Raw genomic sequence first — 22,337 nt, forward strand, 5'->3', positions numbered from 1 at the left:
TAACAAGGACATACTAACTCAAATTTGAATTAATAAGAAAGCTGCTTACAGGAATACACCCGTCAAACTATTGTCTTAATCAGATTACTCTGTATTTGTGTGCAGGCATAAACATAGTCAATATATAGCTGGAAATAGTTATTAATTTTTTATGTATGTTAATTTTGCACTAATTCAATTAGAAAATACTCAGTACTTGTCATTTGACAAATATTTCATTCACAAATGAGTATACAAAATGGGATTTACCATGTGGTAAATCAAGCCTAGAAAATATACTATATTGTTACAGATATCATTATCAAGATAGGAAAAAATTACCTATATCAAGATGGAAGATTTTGACCATATCGTCCAGCTCTAAGTATATAAGATTTCCATACAATTTGTGAATCACTGCAAAACACTTCACGTTTTCAGCAGTAATACAGTGCACATACATTAAAAAGTTCAGCAGTTGATCTATTTTTATACCTAATATATAGTGAATTTGTAATGATTAGACAAATGATAATTAAAGTGGTTACTGTTGCTGTAGTTAAGAATTTGAGTCACTTCCATGAACTTTTAAATTCAATTAAACTCGAGATCCATCTGTCTCTGCTCCCTCATGCAGCCCACACATGAACCCACTAGTGGGCAGTAGAGGCAGTGGCGGCACCCCACTTCTGGTCCTCAGTGAAACTCTTGGTGTTTACGCCTACCGACTGGAATGATTCACGGCTGTGTGCTTTCTCTTCCGTGGGATGGACGTGTTATGGTGGTGGAATGATCCACGTTTAGGGCGGATGAGGAGGAGGGAGTCACAGGATCTCACACAGGATTTGTTAATTAGTTTAATTCCTCTGAGGAAGTTTCTTCTTCTTCTCCTCCAGTAATCAGAACCTCCTCCTTTTTTCGCTCATCAGCTGGAGGAGCTGAGTAATTACACGACAGCTGTAGGTGCAGCTGTTTAAATGGCTGCAGCCTGTATAGTGCACCGTCAGACTTCATAGCTACAGCACGATGACTTGTACCGCAGCATTGGTGCGTGTCATTCATTCATGTGTCTTGTGTGTGAGAGTACAGCCACTAGAACTCACACTAAAGTGTGTGTGCAACTGTGCGTGTGCATGCGGTTTTACTCCGTGTCTAACCGTCTGTGCATTCAGCCATGTTTTTCAGTGAATGTAGCCCACATTGGAGCGTGTGGTCTCGTTGCGTCATATTTTTTTGCTGTTTGCTCAGTGCCCTGCACCGCTCCTGTCCACAAGCTATGTGGGAGGCTGTTTCCTCTCAGGATGGGAAGTTGTTTCAGCCGCGCTGTTGGCCAAACATTTGTTCTGGCCTCCGCGAATACAGCGCAATTACCCTAAAACCACCACATACCCACTACGAATTTTCAGCAATTGTGTGTGCATCTGATGTGCCACCCTGGTATTCACACCTCTTTGTCTTTGTCAGTTCCAGATGCACATACTGTATGTGTTACTGGCATCAGAGTGTTCAAGCACAGTATGTCTAGATCAGGTTGTAATGTAAAGCCCTTAGAAGTTAGAACTTGGGTTTGTATTTATCCTCATTGTGTTAAGAGGGGTGGCAGCATTGTCCTGAGGCTCAGTGAGGTTAGTCCCTGTCCTGCACCTGTTGTATTTTAGCCTTACACGGCAGTGGGAGGAGAGGGTCACTGGCATCTGGCCCGGGTGTGAAAAATGTCCTGCCCCTCCCTCTGTGCATGATGCACCTGACTCTGTACCCCTGTTTCTCTCATCGCCAAATTATGCGCTTCCTCCCATTTCCCACCACTCTCCGTTTCTCTCTCACACACTTTTACAATATAAGAATAATTGTCGCTTATAGGCTTGTTTGCCACAAAAGGAAGAGGCATTTACTCAAACTTGTATCACATGTTTCTGTCCGCTGCAAATGTTGCAATCTTGTGAAGCTAAAGTAACAACAGTTTAATACCGCCATAAAAATATATTGCCATGACTGAATGTCGAAGACGCCAAAAACACTTGAATTTTGCTTATTTGACCTGCTTGTTTTTATTTTTCTATAAACTGCTTCTTATGTCTGGGCAATATATATCTATATATTAGATCAATATCGTGATATGACACTAGATATCATCTTAGATTTTGGATATCGAAATATTGCAAAAGTGTCTTTCTTTCTGGTTTTAAAGGCTGCATTACTTTTATTAAAGTGATGTTATATTGTGAACTTAAAGTACCAGACTGCTCTAGCTGTTCTATTATTTGCCTTTACCCACTTATTATATCCACATTACTGATGATTATTTATGAAAAATCTCATTGTATAAATATTTTGTGAAAGCACTAATGGTCAACCCGACAATATTGTTGCAATATCCATATCGAGGTATTTGATAAAAAACATTTTGATATTTGATTTTCTCCATATCGCCCAGCCCTACTGCTTCTTATTCGAGTTACTGATAGACTTCTCTGACAGATGTGCCGCTTATTAGGACTTTGAACTTAAGATCCGTATTGAAAGAGTTCTCAAAATGACGCTCATGCTCAGCGCATGATCCAAAGTAAAGTCCACTGACAGCCACAAACCCAGACTTGATCCCTTGAACCTTATCTGAGAATTTTCCAGGCTGAACAACAACTCTGTGATGTTTCATGTTCCGCATCCCCGCCGATGTTCGGCAGATAAATACCAGCTGGCCCTGAACTCTCTTTTCCACAATAAAACATCTGTATCAGGGGTGATATAGCTCTGTGTTTGTTACTGCTCCCGTTCTCCCTCTGAACGGCATTGTGGGTTAACACTGCGGAGATGACTCCTCTTCAGTCTGGGGCACAAATGTTCGTAGGAAGCGTGTCACATCCGGGAAGTGTACGTATGTGTGCGTGCGCCTTCCTGTATTTGCGTGCCTGTTAGGGTGTGCCTGTCTGTATACGATGCTCATAGACCAGTGTGTGTACACACGTGTGTTTGTGTCAGCGTCTGTGCATGGGAGCACATGTGTCTCCATGCGTGTGAGTGCATTATGAGTGAAACGAGGTCTGGCATGAAGATCAAAGTCCCTCCATAACTCCTCAGTCAGTCAGTCGGTCGGTCGGTCGGCCAGCCAGCGTATTGCCAGGAAGCTCCACTCACCACGGGGGATGTTGAGTTATTAGACTCAGATCATTTCAATTACAACACAGTTGTTCACTTAGTGGGAAATTCACAGTCTCTCTCTCTCTTTGTGTTTTTCAACCTTTGTTTACAGCTGGGTCGTAATCGAGAAAACTATCAATCAATTAGATATTATTTGTACAGCACTTTTCATACAAATCAAATGTAAAACACAATACAACAACCCCCCCACCCCTCCAAAAAAAGACTTTGTAATTAGTAAAACATTCAGTAATAACGGCGTTCAATAAAAGAAAACTAGCATACATCTCATCAATTTACTGTGAGGAAACACCAGAGGCAGGATATTAGAAATAGATAAAAGCTCTAACTTGGTATATTAACATATAACAATAAACAAAACAGACTAGAATATTTGAATGGATGAATAAATACAAAAATAAAGCTCATTTAATGGCCAGACTAAAAAGGTGACTTGGATACTGGAAAAAATACACTTGGATACTTTATAAATATCAGTAGAAGTAGCAGGCGGGTGGGGAGGGAGAGACAACGAGAGGTTCAGTCTCAGACGCCACTGATGATGAAAATGCAGGCAGGGAGAGGACTTTGGTCATTGTGTAATACCATGCTCTACCCAAAAAAGAGTGCGACCAAATCATGTGCTGATGCAACCAACTGACAAAGTTGGTAGCACCAGTGCTGTTAATCAAAAGCCCCTAAATAACCCACAGTTGTCATTGTGTTCATTTATAATAATTAAGTTTACTAAATATTACATATACTGTAGTTGTTCATTTGCATTTATAATCACGGTGTAAATCTACCTTTTGCTTTAAGGAATCCCTGTAGAAGATAAAATATGTTGTAATTAATACTAGAATTTGTATTTGCAACCTGATAATCACTCTGTGATGAAATGACCTGTTGTAGAAGTAATTGGCTAAAATGACTTTTTATAAAAAAAATTATGAGTATTAATGTGCAGTGTTATCATCTAATGGGCAGTCCAATAGATAAACTGGTAACTGTGCCAGAATCTCATGTCCTACAATCTCATCCAATCGAACATATTGTGTTTCATTTTTTATTTTTATCAGTTCCATAGCTATTCAATATGTCGCACCCTCCTGGGTGTCCGTGCTAATGAAGTGTGATGGTAGTGATGAAGTGTAACAGCGGCTGGTTTGGAGGTGCTGTGCCAGTGACAGGGTGGTCCCTGCCTCACACTGCTGCTGTCGCTGCTGCTGCTGCTGCTGCTGCTGCTGCTGCTGCTGCTGCTGCTGCTGCTGCTGCTGCTGCTGCTGGCACCCTCATGCTCATCATGCACACATTGTTCGGTGGCACCTGGCCATAAGAGGGGTGATGGTGGAAAGCCTGGTAATGATCAGACTTCTCATTGCTGTTGGTCTTTGCACTTCTTCTGTTTTGTGGTTGTGAATCCTTGTTTCCATTAATCCTCAAATGACAGAGCTGATCACGTGTGAATTAATTGTATGTAATGCACTGGTAACTTCAATTCATGTTCATTGCATCTGTTCAGTGATGCCTGGCCATATAGGATGAGGGATGCGGGTGAATCTGGCAGCCTCACACAGAAATAGTTGCATTCAGTCTGAAAAGCTGATAAAGTGGTAGAAGCTCTCCTCTTTGCTCTTTCCTTTTTCAAGGCTCTGTTTATATTTATCTGTGTACGACACTATGGGTTTTAAATTAATTAATTTTGTGCATTATATTGATGGTTTCCAGCTGTCTTGAACAGCCCAAGAGATCATAATAATTGCTAAAACCTATTACGGCCCATCTGTCCTGATGACATTTCTTATTCTGCTGACGAGGTTTTGTTTTATTGCTAAAACCTATTACGGCCCATCTGTCCTGATGACATTTCTTATTCTGCTGACGAGGTTTTGTTTTTATTCAGCCGGTATCATAAGATGACAGCATGACTCAACTTTTTTTTTTGTTTATGTGCACAGTGCTGATCATTTCCAGTCTTCGCAGACTCGAACTACCCAGGTTGTTTAAAAAAGCTTGAGTGGTATTCTAGTCATGCAATGCTCCTGAAAAGCACCAGATTTCCTCTGTTGAAGGATAGATTCAATTACTCTGTCTGGTCCCAGCGATGCGTTGGAGCATCATAGGATGGGCAACTACGAAGGAATAGAGATGTTATTTATATTGAAAGAACGAATGTAGAAAGAATCTTAAATGTCAGTGTCGTTGCTACTCAATATAGCTAACAAGTAGAAATGCAAAGTGATAGAATATATACAAGCATCATGTCAGCTTGTCGCTGTAATATGCCTTACCAATAGTGCTGCAACTAACGATTATTTTTGTTGGCGATTAACCGCTTTGTTACTTGGTCTTTAAAATATCAGAAAATGGTGAAAAATGACGATCAGTGTTTCCCAAAGTCCCAAGATGACGTCCTCAAATGTCTTGTTTTGTCCACAACTCAAAGATATTCAGTTTACTGTCATAGAGGAGTAAAGAGACCAGAACATATTCACATTTAAGAAGCTGGAATCAGAGAATTGAAACTTTTTTTTCTTAAAAAAAATACTCAAACTGATTAATCGATTATCAAAATTGTTGGTGATAAATTTTATAGTTGACAACTAATCGATTAATCGTTGCAACTCTACATACCAACATGCTAACTTTGCTTTGTAACTTGCTTAACAAAGCAATAGCATTTGAAAACCCAATGTAATCCTCCCACATAGCTTTGGTGGATTGCATTCCCATAATTCACATGAACCTTGTCTTTGGAGTCCAGCAAGTACAAACCCAATGGTCTGTACGTGCTAAAACTGAACTAGTGTGGAGGTCTTTCTCAATTTATGTGCTTTTCTTTGAAGTGCGTTCTTTCAAACGGAGGTTCAACTTTGAATAATTCATTCATCAGTTGGTCATTCTTTTTGGTGTCCATCATGTGCGATGATGGATATTGGGGGTAAACGTAGCAGGGTCAGGGAGCTGAAACTGTCCGTGGACACACAGCCGGTTCCAGTTTCAAATTGGCACACAAATAGTTGGGATTAAGGCTGGAAATGTGGAGGCCGCATATATGGTCAAAGTCGTGGGGAACTACTGGTTTAGCCTTTTGGTATATTTATACCGCTTTACGTTCTCTTCCGATTCAGTTTGGATTGTTTTTTGTAATTTAGAAACCCCAATGTACTCCCATCATGACTGTATGAAACACAGTCTGTCACAGTTCACAATGTGCCAGTGGCTCTCTTTTCAAGTTCATCACGTTGTATATTTGCATTCATACCATTGTCATCGAGAATACTGTTTAGAGTTGGAAGGCTGCGTCTTTGAGCTGTCAGCAGGCTACAACTTCTCCCACTGGAGTAGTGAAGTTACATTTATTCCAAGGCTGACAAAGACAGTTCCAACACAAAGTTTTCATTGAAAGAGCGTGCATGAATAAACAATTTGATCATTGGCAAGTGTGGCCGTGGCATACGCCGCATAAAGCAAGACGTTTATCATCACTCAGCTAGCCACTACCCCAGACGGAGAAAATGTCTAATGATGCAATAAGGGATATTTTACCCCCAAAAGTGTTGACCGGGGGAGCCTGTCAGTACATTTGGGGGGGACTCAGAGATTCATTGGGGCCGGGGGGCGATACTATCCAGCAGTGAGACTAATCTGGACACATGTGGCCCGGCACTTCAGAAGGCCAGATGTTGGAAGGGCGAGTTGTGTGCAATGTGCATGGTGATGCCCTCACAAACTCCAGTAACATGTGTGCGCACATTTGGCCAGAAAGACACACAAAAACAGGATAGATGTGAAGAAGACCTACAGTATGGAGTTGAATTTACTTACAGCAATCAATGAATTAAATAAATACTAGGGCTGTCAATCAATAAAAATATTTAATCGCAATTAATTGCATGATGGTCCATGATTAATCACACATTTCTTATCTGTTCAAAATGTACCCTAAAGGGAGATTTCTCAAGTATTTAATACTCTCATCATCATGGGAGTGGGCCAATATGTTTGCTTTTTACAAATGTATGTATATATTTATTATTGGAAATCAATTAACAACACGAAACAATGACAGATATTGTCCAGAAACCCTCACAGGTACTGCATTTAGCATAAAAAAACAACAACAACAACATGACAAACTGCAGCCCAACAGGCAACAACAGCTGTCAGTGTGTCAGTGTGCTGACTTGACTATAACTTGCCCCAAACTGGATGTGATTATCATAAAGTGGTCATGTCTGTAAAGGGGAGACTCATGGGTAACCATAGAACTAATTTTCACCCCTTTGAAAATGTCCATGTCAGTTTTTCCTCGACAAAATTTTGCGTAAGTTTGGAGCGTTATTTAACCTCATTCGCTACAAGCTGGAATGATGAGGTTTTGTACTTTCATATGACACCAGTATCTTCACTCTAGCTTTAAAACTGACCCCGCTGCAACCTCCAAAACATCGATTGCGTTAATGCGTTAAAGAAATTAGAGCGTTAAAATGAATTTGCGTTATTATCGCGTTAACTTTGACAGCCCTAATAAAATAATGGTAAAGGTCAGTTCTGATTTTGGGACATTACCTCTTTTGGGGATTTGATACAGGCAGGCAAAAAAAGTGGTAAAACTTTTAATAACATTTTTATTACATGAACAATATGTTCCTTGTAGCCTGCATTGTTTTTCACAACAATAATATCCCTCATTTCCTCAATATCGCTCATTTCCCATCTTGTTTGCTCAAGTGTGCAGTTCCGTACATCATATCCATATTTCATTTCAGAGAAACGTTACTTAATATTCATTGAATTCTAATGTATCACATTATGACTGTTTGGCCCCTGGGTGAAAAATGTAGTGGCTTTTTTCCTGAACTGTTGCTGTTGGACACCACAGCAGAAATCAAGTCATTAACTATCCATCATCACCAGTGTGAAAATGTATACAATAATAGAAAGCCCATTATGAATAAATAAACTGACGTTTTTATTGTCGTGCTAGGGGGATTGTTAGGAAAAGAAAGTGGCTGTGTTTATGTGCCCTCGCTTCCAACGTGTCAGATTGGCCAAACACATTTTTAGGATTATTTCTATACCGAGGCACATCTTTGCACTTCTTTTTTTTGTCTTTATTTCAGTTCTTTTTTTGGCAGGCATTCAAATGATTTGTTGGGGTTTGCACTGAGTTTAAAAACTGGTAAAACTGAGGTTTTGTGTGAAACTCCCCCCTAATCCTCGCTCCCCACAGATCCTCAGGGTGAGTTTGTTTACAATAACTGCTTAACTGAGAGCAGAGAAAAAAGTTGAAAGAAACTCTTCCAAGACTGTGCAACTTCTTGTAAATACCATAATTGCCCTGAGTTGTATCATCATGCTGAGTGCCCCGTGTGTGCCAAGTGAAGTTCCAGTTACATCCAGAGATGTGTGTGTGTGTTTTGGTTGGCAACAGAGCACTACCCCTCTATACACAGTCCGTCACACCAGGCCCAATTGGTAACAGTTGTGGTCAGACCCCTTTGCACTACAACAAGGCATACAAGAGGAGGGTTGAGTGAAAAAGCTGTCTGTCTTTACTTCCCTCTTTCTCCATATCCTCGGGAGAAATCATCTCCTGAATAAGCACAACAGAATTAGCCCCACTGAGTCAGATTGCGTTTAAATCGGTGAGAGAAAACAAGCGTTTTCTCTGTGCGCTGTGCCCTCTCTGGGAACGAGTCCTACAATAACACACAGAGTTAATACGGCACATCCTGGAGCCACGCTGGGGTGTCACTGTTTATGGCAATGCCTCAACCACATGCACACACACACACACACACACACAAACCAAAACCACCACTGCTTTAGCCTCTGTGAAGATGAGTCAGCAATTTCCCGAGGCTTGGGTCGGATATAGATCTGGGATGCGGGAATTTGATCATTAAAATAGAGAGTGTCTCCAAAACTTCTCCTGCGTGTGAGTGTCATATTTGCTGTCTGACTTGAATTAGGCTTTTGTAAAATAATGTGATGATTGGCTTTGAAATGGATGATTAGGACTCATGCTAGAGTTGCATTTACCCAGCGTGGTATCCAATGAGTATCTGTGAAGGAATGGGTGAGGATCCTGACCTGTCGTGATTGCAAACTCACAGGCACTGCAGGGCTACATGGCTCTGGGTTCTGGTAGAATCACATGAGACCTGAGGAAATTCCACACAGCATGCTACGTTTCCGAATCACTGTACCTCAACCAGCGGGCAACCTCCGGGTCTGAGAAGTGAAGCCAATGAGGAAGTGCCTTAAATATGCATTCTTTCTGATAGCCAGCAGGAGGCGACTCCTCTGGTTGCAAAAAGAAGTCTGATTGTATAGAAGTCTATGAGAAAATGAGTCTACTTCTCATTTGATTTATTATCTCAGAAAACATTGTGAACATGAGTTTATGGTCTCAATCACTAGTTTCAAGTCTTCTTCAATACAGCATGATGTTCATTTGTGTTTCAGTTGTGATAGACAGGTCGCTACCACGGCGGTGTCCAGTCTGGGAGTTGTTTGTGTTTTCATTTTACAACTTTACCCCTTTCACAGTGTGTTTTCAGTTCATGAAAGTTAATTATAACCCTTTTGGTCGCCTAAAAATGTCTTATTCAGCATTCGGTTGTACTCATCTCCACCCTCCCATGTCACTTCTGATTGTAAAAAAACGGCGGCGATGGCCAAAAACCAAGATGTTGCCGTACTCGAGGCTTCAAAGCGGCAGTCCACAAACCAATGGGTGACGTCAAAGTCACTACGTCCACTTCTAATATACAGTCTATGATCTCAATCTATGTTGCACACACAAGCACTGTATTTCTCTCTCTGATTTGTCCTTTTCCCCATCTCTGCTTTTTTGTTTGTTTGCCATTCTCCACAACTCCACAACTGTTTCTGTCAGTGAACAATAATTAAATCCTAATGAGCAACATATTTCCACAAGTGTTATCTGGGCCTGCTTGTTTTCCGTGGTTTGGCCTGACTGTTTTTTTCACTTGCCCCCCACTTGCCTTTGTAGGTCTGGATAATGTATCACAGCTCTGCAGTTCTTCAGTGATCTTGGATCTGACTTGTTTTGTTGTTGCTTCAGTTGAATCAGACACACCACTAATTGCTCAGTGAGGTGGTTTATCATCATTTTGAGTTATGATGAAGGAACTGGGCTGACGGTAGTGGGTGTACTCCTGCAAGGGAGTTCAGCCGGTTAAGCACCTCCAAGTCGGGCTGTGGTACGCTGCTGGAAAAGGGTGTGTTGTCCCCTTTGGGCTGGAAGTGAGTCATTATCCCACGTGAAGGAAGTATTAGCGTCACATTTGACCCCATATCCATATTCTGGCATATTCATATTGGTCACAAGAAAGGGTAAGATGGTGCAGACATTGTACTGGATTGTTATTGTGAAGAGGGTGAAGAGATCTCGATTTACTGGTTGATCTACATCCATGCCCCATGAGCTTTGGGTAATGACCAAAAGAACGATATATGAATACAAGAGTTCAAAAGGAATTTTGTTCGCTGGGTGTCTGGGAGTCAGAGTAGAACCGCTGGTCCTTTGCATTAAAAGGAGTCAGTTGAGGTGGTACTCAGCCAGTCGATGGTAGCCGATATATTTGTCCAATCACCCAACCCTAAGCTGTACCCTGATTAGTGGCAAAAAAAAATGGACGGATCCACCATTGTCCTGTGAGGGGGAGAGTGTCCTTCACTTGGGAGCCGGGGCAGCAGAAGCACTATCAGCTCTATCATTGAATATACTATATATGCTATACTTGCTCAGAGGATCTGAGGAGCATCTATTAGCTGACAGAATCCACAGTTCACTAATTTGAGATGGAGCCAAGTTCCAAAGGCATCATAAGCAATGGGATTAATTATAAATTCAGAGCCAACAGAAGAAAGCAAGACCAAAATTATATGGAGTCTTTCTTTTGTATTTTTTCCGTACTATTCTTGACTAGTTGTAACTGAGTTACAGCTTCTGTCTGTGTGACACCTTCAGTCCAGCTATGAGAGGTGATGCGTGGGTATGCTGAAAAACACCCAGACATGCACTGCTACATCAGCCTGTATCACCCTGGACTAGTGGTATACTTAAACTGTACAAGACTTAGCCCCTTCGAGTATTTTCTTCCAGTTCGTGTCTTGGCCACATAATCAGCCCAGAGTGACCAGCAGCAGCAGCCAGTCCTGAGGACAGTGGGTGTCTGTACGTGGTTCCAGATGATGCTGACAGCAGGGATGGAAACAGACCTGTTAACTAGTTAGCCCAGAGAGAGCAGGATGGCCACAGCGAGAGGCTGTTTATATAAAAGCTGCAAAGTATTGGAACAGAGATGAAATGGCGTTGAGATTGCGCAGGGAGTCAGCAGCATGAGGGAGTAGGGTGACGTCATATGAGAGCAACATCTGTCTCCTATTGGTGTGCGCGCTCCAGGGCTCTCGTGCCTCTATACACAGAAGGGCCAGATTTTACGTACATTGTTTTTTGTTTGAATAAAAGGCTCTGTTGGTAGCAGAGAAACAGAATAGAGAGCTGGCATTCCTGTATGTGGAATTTACCACAGCCATGAAAAGAGATTTCAGGAGCGTTTATGGACAGGAAGTCAAAGGTGTCTGCTAACAGTGTATGTGGCAGGTCCTATCTGTGTTTTAACTGAACTTGGATTGCCTCATATTGTCTAGAGCTGCAAAATTGTTATCAGTCATTATACTGATAGCTCTGCCTCTTGGCTGCTAAATAATTGTTCCCCATTTTCACAATGACTTTTCACAAAACCACCTGATTCTCAGTTGATGTTTTTGTTTATTGTGAAAAGAACACAACAGAGACTATGGTTATGAGTCACTGGACCCAAAGAGAGCTTGCTAATGGCCTCTGGTTGTAGATATAATTAGGAATGAGCATAGTCAAACTCTTCCACAGTTAAAAATAGACCGACAGAGCTCTGAAGGAGACTTTAATTTTATTTGAAATATCTCTGTTTAGATCCTGGATATATCATCATCTTTAAGTAATAGAGTACTTCAGCAGTACTTTTTGATATATTTTTTTATTGATTTGATTACATCACTTTATGATATAGAACAGTGACTGCCAACTTTTGAACGTCTCCGGTTCTGGAAGTGAATTTCCCGTTCATTCACTCCATTGACGTTTCAGAAAATTCAGAAAGAGCGTTTTAGGCACGGAACCAAGCCAACCAGATACAAGATAAATCATGACCATAAAACATTTGATCCGGAGCAAAAAAGAAGAATCTCATATCGCATAAACACATTTGACTTGTTTATTACTGATGTGTATCAGATAAAAAAGGAAATTATACTAAATTCTGCATCCTGAGAGGAAAGTGCTTAATGAGTTGCTTTGAGTTATTAAATTAAGTCACTAACTGCAGACTTTTAGGAACATATAGCTCCACAGATTAATGCTGTCAGTCACCAGCAATGATTTCAAACTATACAAATAATCAGGATTCACATTCCTATCATTTCCAAATAATCTTAGGTACAGCACTTATAAATAAAGATTCAGAGGGGCAAGCCTTGTCCATTGTGCTTTAGAGGCCAAATAAGCATAAATGAATGCATCTTAAAGCAACTGGCAAACAGAAAAAAAATCTCTGTGTGTTTGTGCACGTGCCACGCTCTCCCACACTGTGGCTTTGGAGGTTTATCCAGTGTAATAGCATTTCAAACAAACAATCCTTGCCTGAAACAGGGCTTTCTTTGTGGTCTGGCAGATCCAAGCCAGGGCCAGCAGCTGTCATACACGGAAGCAAAACTTACAATCGGAAATTGAGAATTATGTCGTTAGAAACATGACTTGATAACGGGGTGAATTGAAGGACCATGCACGTGAAGAGCCAGTTGTATGAAGGACTACCATTCTGAAAATGAAATTCAGCGTTTCATTGCAGCTGTAGTTAAAGGTCACGTCTTAGCACTGCTGCGTCTCGGCACGGTCGAGAATTCATCAATGAATTGAGATGTTATTTCAGGGCCAGAACTGAATCAAGAAACTTGGCAGCGGCAAACCAAAAACATCCTTCATGAGTAGTTGGAGTGGCACGCGGCACAAATCTTTCAGCGTCTACACCCCTTCCCTGCCAGTAAAGGAAGAGCTTCTTCCTTCTAAATTGTTGCCTGATGCGTAGATGATGATGTGGGAGTCTCCAGGGACACTGTACATACGGCGCTCTCACGTCTCCCGTCTCCTGTCTCCCGTCTCCTCGTCCTTGCCCCTTCACACTCTGGCCCTCCAAACTGACATGCTTTACTTTCCTTCCTCGAAATTATTGGTGCAACTTAATTATCCAGCCAAATCACAGGCTGTCTTGTCGGGGTGTGATGGCTCCTAGTTGAGGAAACGCGTTCTCTCGCCAATCCAATTTAAAGGCAGCTGAGAGCTTTGTGTGCTCGCAAAGACAAATGCGGCAGATGAACCTGGGCACTCACCTGAGGGAATTTGGTGACGTTTTGAGAACAAGAAAATGTAGGACTGTCAAAGTTAATGCGATAATAACCCTTTAACGCTAATTCGTTTTAACACCACTAATTTCTTTAACGCATTAACGCAATCAATCTTACGGAGGATGTAGCGGGCTCAAAATACTGGCAACATATGAAACTAGAAAAACTAGGGAATCCATTGGTACCAACCATGTCATACTAGGTTGTAGCAAAGGAGGCTAAATAACGCTCTGAATTTGCGCTAAATTTTGGCGAGGAAAAACTGTCATGGCCATTTTCAAAGGGGTCCCTTGACCTCTGACCTCAAGATATACACACATTTTCATATTTGCCCACTCCCATGTTGATAAGAGTAATAAATACTTGCCCAATCTCCCTTTAAGGTACATTTTGAACAGATGAAAAATGTGCGATTAATTTGCGATTAATCGTAATTAACTATCGACAATCATGCAATTAATCACGATTAAATGTTTTAATCGATTTACAGCCCTAAAAAAGCTTAGATCATACTGACTGTGTACTATTTACTGTTGCAGCAGCAGCAATAAAAGGTTGTTCCTTCCCTGGAAGGGACAGTCTGTTTAACTTGGCACTGAGCTGTGGTTTGTGAATGACTCGAGCTTCCCATTCCTGTAAAACTTCCATTTATCAGAGGCTGATACGAGTCTGTGAAGAACTCCCCTGTCTTCAACTCAACCTTGGTTTCTGTTTTACTGGTTTCTTTTTTGTCTTTTTCAATTTAGAAGGCTACTGGATAGGACAAATCTAGATCTCCAAATACACAGATTTAGGATGAAACGGCCAATTTGAGTTCTGTATCGTAATAAATCTCCTGATTTATAACAAGAGTAATGAGCCATGATGTTTTGAATGTTTTTGCACACATATTTGTTAATGTATTAGTGTTGACTAAGACTGATAGATTTTACAAAGAGGAAGAGACAACATACCTCTGCAGATTTGATGAAGTTATAGTTAAATTAGTTTATATTTGTTTCAGACCATTTATAAGGGGTGTGTATATATAAATATATATGTAAATGGGTTCCATTTGCCATTTGTTACTTGGTTTTGACTCAAAACCACAAATCTAAGTTAATATTATATCAAACCAATTTCACCTTTTAATGCTCCAATGCTTAAAAAATCAAGAATTTGGAAATCTTTCAGCAGTTATCTGTTTTTGTTGTTGGGCCAGGCCCTCTGGAGAAGCCATGTCAACGCTGCGGCTGGCTCTAACAAATCACACAGGCTTCCATCTGGACGACCTTCAAGTCAGGAACTCCTACTGGAGGACCTGAGCCGCACAGCCAAATGCACACATATACACAAAACACACGCTCTCTTTCTTTGGACGCCCAGGCACAGTCCCTGAAGCCTGGGCTTACGTCTTTAAAACTCATGAACAATAAGGGCCTGATTAAATCCAGAATGGATTCAGGAAGTAGTGAAACCCATTTGAAAGCGCGAGGAGTGCTTTCACACAGCCCACTCCCTCCATCACCACCACTCATATGTCTGTGTGTTGGCAGCCTCTGCCTTTTGAAGTTATTGACTGCTCTGATGTCCTTCAGAACCTGCCACTTTTTCATTTTGGGTAATTTATTTTACTACACTAAACATATTGGGAGGTCTTTTATGCAATAAAACAAAAGAAAAAAAACACCATGACGTCTTAATAATCGCAGATAGCGACATAATACAAAGCCGAAATCAACTTTACTGACCTTCTCTCCCTTTTTCTTTCTCTTTCTTTTTCTCTCAGAAATCATCGATGACCTCTCGCATCTTGTGGACAAGACGGACGACAGGATTCGTAACGAGACACGAAGGGTGAAGCTTGTGGAGACAAAGTCAGCCTCCTGTGGTGAGCCTTCCTTGTTTTCCTTTACTGTGGAGCATCTTGGTCGAGTATCTGGAGCCAAAGCAGCCTGATATCTGATCTGTGTCCTTGAAAACAAATCGCGATTAATCTGTTTATTTATATGAATGATTACCAAGCATCAGGTTTCTCCCCTTGTTTTTTTTTCCCACCCTGCAGTTCACAAAGCAGATGTCTAACAGACTATAGCTTCTATAAAGGAAGTCATTCTGGCTGGTGTGAGACATAGAGTTGGGCAAAAGAATAGCGCCTCCCTTAGACAGTATGTAATTTGACATATCATGTTGGGTACAGCAAATGTTTTTAGCAATAAAAGTTATAATTTTTAGCGTTAAGGAATTGAGCAATGTTGTTGCTATTGCTGCCTTGGCCTTCGTCTACTGAAAGAATGGTGCTTAATGGTGCAGAAAATATGATGCTGATGGGGACAAGCCCTCTTGGCACAGAGGATGTGGGTGGACTGGCTCAGTCTGTCACGCCTGCTAACATAGTGTCCCGGGCTTTAAAAGGGGCTCTCTCACACTATTCCTTTGAGGAATCCTCAAAATGCGTACTGAGGGGTTACGAATCAGGTCTCAGAGGCAGTCGCAGGAGGCGTTTTAGTCATGTTTGTCAGTTGTCTGAAACAAATTTTTACACTTGGGAGTCTATTTTCTTTCATTTTAGGTGTTTAACCAAGTTGATTGTGTGTTGGGTTCTGAACTTATCCTATGTAGACACACACGGAGCACTGAAGCTGCTGGATAGGATAGGATAAGATGAACTTTATTAATCCCCAAAGGGGAAACTGGTTTGCCACCACGCACGGAAAACTAAAGACACAACACAATACGTCAACTACACAAGATAACACCACACAGTTCATAGAAGGGAAGTATATAGTTCCAACAACGACGAGGGGTCAGTAAGAGCTAAGTATACAGTCATAAATAGCAGAAAGTGCATTAAAAAGCCTGACTGCTGCAGGAACAAAAGACGTCCTCAACCTCTCAGTGGAGCATTTTGGAAGTAGGAGCCGGTTGCTCCTCCTGCTACTCTTTCCGTCAGCACTGTGCAAAGGATGGTCATCCTGTGACAGAACACTCCAAGCTTCCTTCTGGACAGAGAATCTGGAGGCAGGCCAATAAAAGATCCAGTCTTCTTGATCAACTTATTGATCCTGTTCCTATCCACCGCTTTAATGTGGAGCCGACCACCATATTTCTACAGTAGCCCAGAACCGACAAACCAAACACTGTCTCTAGAACGTCTCCACATTTTTGCACTTTCAAGTTTTTGCGTCGGCCACTGTCGTTCTCCCCGCTTGACATACGGGAGAAGGTTCTGTTGATTGCAATCTGCAGCCTCACCGCTAGATGTTGCCAGATCCTACACACTGCACCTTTAACCTCCATTTACAAAGACTTTTTTTTTTTTTCTCAGTAGATAATGCTTTTCAGAGAAAAACAGCTGCCATGAGAGGTGTGTTTGCTGGTGTTTGCTAAAGCCAATCTATGGAATGTGAGAGCTTCAGCCGGGCTCAGTTTGCCCAGTGAAACGCCAGACAGCATTGCTATGGCGAAGGCTGCATTGTTGATGCTAGGAGACCCGGCTAACAGGCGGTCACAGACAGAGGCAAAGCAGGCGGCAGGAAGGTCAGCCCTCAGGATGCCTCGTTCTGTTGGTCGGGTCCCCATGGTGCCCGAGCGCGAGTTTGTTTGAAGATCCCAGAGCTCGTATTGTGTTAGAATCAGGACTCTTTCTTTCTGTCTTTCTTTTTTGTTTAACTTGTTCTTTTGACACCCCTCCTCCCTCCCTCCTCCCTCTCCTCAGTTCCAGACTGAAGAATATTCATGGTGCATGTGTGTGTGTGTGTTGGCCTGCGTGCATCTGCATGTCTTTATGCATTACATGTATCTGTGTGTGTATCCAAAATGTCCATGCATATGTGTGCAACTGTATTTGCAAAGTATGTTCTTGTGCATGCATGTACATATTGAAGTGTGTGTGTTGTTTGAGTGTGTGTGTGTGTGAGAGTGAGAGTGTCAGACCTTCTCTGTGAATGGAAAATTCCCCCCATGGTCTTCTTCACTCTCACCTCAATGCTCTCTTTCTTTTTTTCCATTCCTCTCTGTCATCCCCCTGTTCGTCTCCTCGGTTGTTTGACACTCGTCTTTGTGTCAAGCAGAGAAAGAATTGAAAATACTACATGCCACAAATTGTTCGGAGGGCTTTCCCTCTTTCTCCATATAAGCGTGTTTATAATTCCTTAGCTTTAAGGCTTTATTTATTTTTCAAACCACCTCTCATCCAAAGCCGGCGTTTGGTGTTATGTCTCAGCCGAGTCCTTGTGAAGCTAGAAATGTCTGGCTTTGACAGGCGAGAGCATACTTAACATAACTATTGGTGGCTGCCTCGTTTTAAAGGAGGCATCTTAGTTTTGCACACTGAAGTTGCGCTAAAAGCTGGAAACATTTCCAGAAATTTGAAAAATGTTCCTCACTGTAGGATTATCAATAGAAATAATTAGACATTTGCACTCAGTTAGGGGCAAAAAAGAGTTTTGTGTTCATGCACCAGAGATCTCCAAAAAGCTGGAGAAGAGAGAAAGCTGAGCTACGGGACGGGTCAGCTCACCAGAAGGGAAGGACCCACATACTGCTCGACCATGGTTCTTGTGGCATACTGTGCATGACTGGTGCCCGTAGTGTTGTGAAACATCCATTGTGTTGAAACATACTGGATTCTTCTACAGCACGGGCTTGTGGAGACAAATATCTCTTTATTTAACCGCATTAAAGTAGTTCCCAAAGTTGAAATACCTCATTATTTTATACTCTGAAACAGTAACAAAGAGCTTTACAGAAAGAAAACAATTGAAAAAAAGACAAAACTTAGACACATAAATCAAAAGATATAAATATATTTTTTTAAGAAAACAATGCTTTTGAAAAATTTGTTCTTTTTTGCCTTTGAACCAACCTTCTTTGAGATTTCAAATTGAAGCTGAGGACGCACAAGAACATTTATAAACTGAACTTTAATACTTCTTACGTAACAAAATGTGTCCATAACAACTAATATTAAAAAGTTTGCATTGAAATCCAGGGTCAGATTCTTAGTCTTGTTGACTTTCATCAGATATTAACTGATTTAAATCATAATGTTACTAAGTTTAGTCTGTATTTTATTAAAAACACTAAATTAAACACTTTTGAGAAATTTGTTTGACTTTGTTAAAATGAAAAAAGGGGATTTGGTAAAAAAAAAAAATACAATTATATTCCATAATAATCCAGTAAAATTCCATACTAACCTCTCAGCATATTGTAATTCAAGTGTTGTGAGAGATAACTACACGTAGACTTCTGCACCTCCCCATCGCTCTGTTTTCAGGCTTTAAAAAAATCCTGTGACGGAAGACTTTGGCCAATCACAGGTCTTTTCAGAGAGAGAGAGCGTTCCTATTGGCTCTACATTCAACGGAGGCATCTGTATATCACTCGCGAACTCCGATTAAACGGTCAGACTAGGGAGCGCTGATCAAATATGAACCAATATTCTTTTACTGTAATGGCTATTTCTCGCTTCAGATGCTTCAAATAGGCATCAGAGATCGGAGTTTGCGTGTGATTGACAGCTGCTCAGAGACGACAGGCTCCAGGTCGGCTCTGATTGGTTGGTTTCCTCCGGTCTGTGAAATCCTGCATATGCCATTAGGAGCACCGGAGGACACAGAGGCACATGCATTTTCCCAGATTATCTGTCTCATGCACTACTGTCAGGATATAGTAACCATTTTATAAAAATAACTTTTTTTAACTATATTTGCTCCATTTCTACCCACTGCTGCTTTAAACATTAAAAGTGCTAAATTAAACACTTTTGATAAGTTTTTTTTATTTTGTTAAACTGAAAAAAGGGATTTGGTAAGAAAAAAAAAATACAATTATATTCCTTTAAGTGAGGGGGAAAGATGTCCCAGATATCGATTGTCAGTGGTAGCAAAGATTCGCAAACATTCTTAAATACCATCTTCTTTTTTTACCGCTGGTCCAATGCTGTTACTTAAACAAGCTAAGCCTGATTCACAGAGTCATTACCACTTGTTTTAGATGGTGTTGGTGGGAATTGAGGAGTGGAGGCTTTGAGTTTTGCTGGATTAGTGTGGCAGATTAGTCTACGGGACCAAAGGGTCTGTTGGAGAGTAGTGTGAGTTCCCCAGAGCTTAGGCATCACCGTCAGGCAACACCAGTGCTTGAGCAGCCCTTCTCAACTCAACAGAGCTAATCCTCAGTTTGTTGAGGGCCACTTCTGCAACTCCGTGAATCCTGCAGGTGGCTCGCATCTCAAGTAGGTTTGTACTGTTTGGACTAGAGAGGACGTCTAAAGAGACTGGGTGAGGGGTGAGTGTTGGAAGAAGAGCATGTAGGGCGAGTAACTGCTCAGTGCAGTTGTGCTGTAGTTGAGAGTCGGGAGTTTTCAAGGAGACATTCATTTTGCTCAATAGGGAAGTCTGACTTTTAAAACTCTGTCTTCTTAATAAGTTAGATCTTTCTTTGCAGCTCTTGTTCTTCCCCGATTGAATAAGTTTCACAAGGTTGATGAAAGGATTGCTTAAAGTAATCCATCCTGCTAATGATGTTTCCATATCTGAGATTCTTCTTAGTGAGTGGCAAAGTCAAATTAAACTTGCCTCGAGAAATCTATAAATATTTGAAACCCTTTTCACGACTCATTTTTGCCAGACAGAACAATTGAATCCTAATTATTGTGCTCACAGAAATTTACACAGTGGTGCTTATGGTTTCATCTACCGGCTGAATATCTGAACTTTTAATCTCACTTATATCACCTCAACAAGGTCATTTGTTGGCAGACCGGTGAGGTAAAATGCATGGCTCCACGATAGTTCTGACTGACGGTCCAGACTGAAATATCTCAACAACTATTGAATGGATTCCCATGAAATTTGATACAGATTCATGTGCCCCTCAGGATTAAGTGTAATCACATTTGTAATCCCCTGACTTTTCATCTACCACCATCATCAGGTCAAAACTTTGGTTTTTGGCTCCAAACTTTCAAAACTAATGACATCTCCATCAGCTTGAGCTGTACTTTGTGTTTGGTGCTGATTAGTTAGCATGCTAACACGATAAACTAAGATGGTAAACGCGGTAGGGCTGCACAAATCATCAAATATTAATCTCGATCGTGATTTTGACTTCCCACAATTAAATGAATATGATCAACTGTGATATTGACATTTCAAAATGCGTTCTCCACTCATAGAAAACTCTGCTGCATATCAAAGTGTTTCCTAAACAAACAGCCAGTCACCAGCCGGCGTTCGAGATGTTTTGGCTTCACTTTTTGGGGAGCTGTCATGCCGCTGCGCGCGCACCCAAAAAGAGTCAGCCTGTTTAAAACTTTACTGAATGTTGCGGCTGCGGTCTCGAGTAGAAAACTCGTTTGGCAAAACAGAAATGCAAATGAGTTCAGGTAAAGAAGAACCTTATTTTAAGTCTTATTTTGATGCAGAGATATGCAGGAATGAAGCACAACATGGAAGTGAAAGCAGTTTATTTAAAGTGCAATAAAAATATTTTGTCTCTAAAATCATGATACATATTTGTGATCTCAACACTGATCAAAATAATCGTGATTATCCTCTTGGTCATCATCGGTGCACTGCTTAACATCAGCATGTTAGCTTGCTGACATTAGCATTTAGCTCAAAGCACCGATGTGCCAGAGCTGCTAGCATGGCTGGAAACTCTTGTTGGGTTCGGACTAATTCTCACACTATGTCTGTTGTTGCATTAGCAATAATTAAGAAATACATGTGTTTTCGATGTGTATATAATACTTGAAGCCAAAAACCATTAAAGGTTTTTGTCCTCTTCTATTGTGCTGTGAGAGAAATGATGAGCGTCACACTGACCTTGTTAGCATAAAATGATTCCCTTTTCTTTAAAGGTCATCTTCGCCTTTTGTGGTCCAAAAAGATCTTTGAACCATAAAGCAGGGGGGCACGGAGGGAGTAGTGAGGGAGGTTCGGGGGGAGGAGGGTTGTCTCGGTCTGTCCGGAGAGCTCTCACCAATTATTCCTCTTCTCTGTGATTTGTCTTACTGATGTGTCTGAAAATTGCTAAGATGGGACGAACCCAGACTCCGGCCTCCGAAGGCTCCTGGGTGGTCAGTCTATCAGCAGACACCGACTATCTCCCTCAGCATCAGTGTCACACCACGGCCCTAATCTATTTGGCAAGCAAACGCCATCATTGTCATTAGTCTCCGGAGGGCCTCCTCGGGGTCAGGAGTAGCTTGTTTAGTTCCTGAGGCAGACAGGGTTGGTCCAAAGGGGGGAACCGGAGGGTGAGGGTCAGCGCTGGGTGTCTAACGCGGCTTCATGACTGACTGTTATATGACATTAGAGGGTGTGAGAGCCGCGCTCCGACATATGCCCGTGTTATTCAGCTCAGCCTTTATTGCTATTGTTGCTATGGTGTTGTCAAACGGAGTTGCTGACAGATGTTGGACCATGCTGAATGAAATTCTGATGTCTGAATCTAATATGGAATGGGTGTTGCGTCGGTATCGTTTACACCCAAACAAAGATAATTGCTGGAATTTTGTGTGTTTGCGTTAAGCGCGAGGCTTTTAAAAAGCCATCACAAAAAACTATCTGAGCTTATGTTTCTACTTTTGACATTTATGTTATGCTCACATGTGTAAGTTATCAGGAGGAGAGGTCTTGTCTAGACCTGTGATAACTTCTAACAAGCATGTCCCGTGGACCTGTATATACGAACACCTTCCCTTCAAGTAGAATGCAAACACACCGAGCTCAGAGAATTAACTATATGCAGAG

General features: G+C 41.4%; 1 protein-coding gene across 1 annotated transcript in view; it reads left to right on the forward strand.

Annotated features, from left to right (window-relative positions):
• Nucleotides 1-22,337, forward strand: part of stx8 (syntaxin 8) — a 51,661-nt gene that overhangs the window by 24,965 nt on the left and 4,359 nt on the right. Inside the window, exon 7 of the mRNA XM_074630522.1 lies at nt 15,365-15,466. Coding sequence (XP_074486623.1) covers nt 15,365-15,466 — 102 coding nt within the window. The remainder of the gene's footprint in view (nt 1-15,364; nt 15,467-22,337) is intronic.

The sequence above is a fragment of the Sebastes fasciatus genome, chromosome 3, assembly GCF_043250625.1.
Source record: "Sebastes fasciatus isolate fSebFas1 chromosome 3, fSebFas1.pri, whole genome shotgun sequence".
Taxonomy (NCBI): domain Eukaryota; kingdom Metazoa; phylum Chordata; class Actinopteri; order Perciformes; family Sebastidae; genus Sebastes; species Sebastes fasciatus.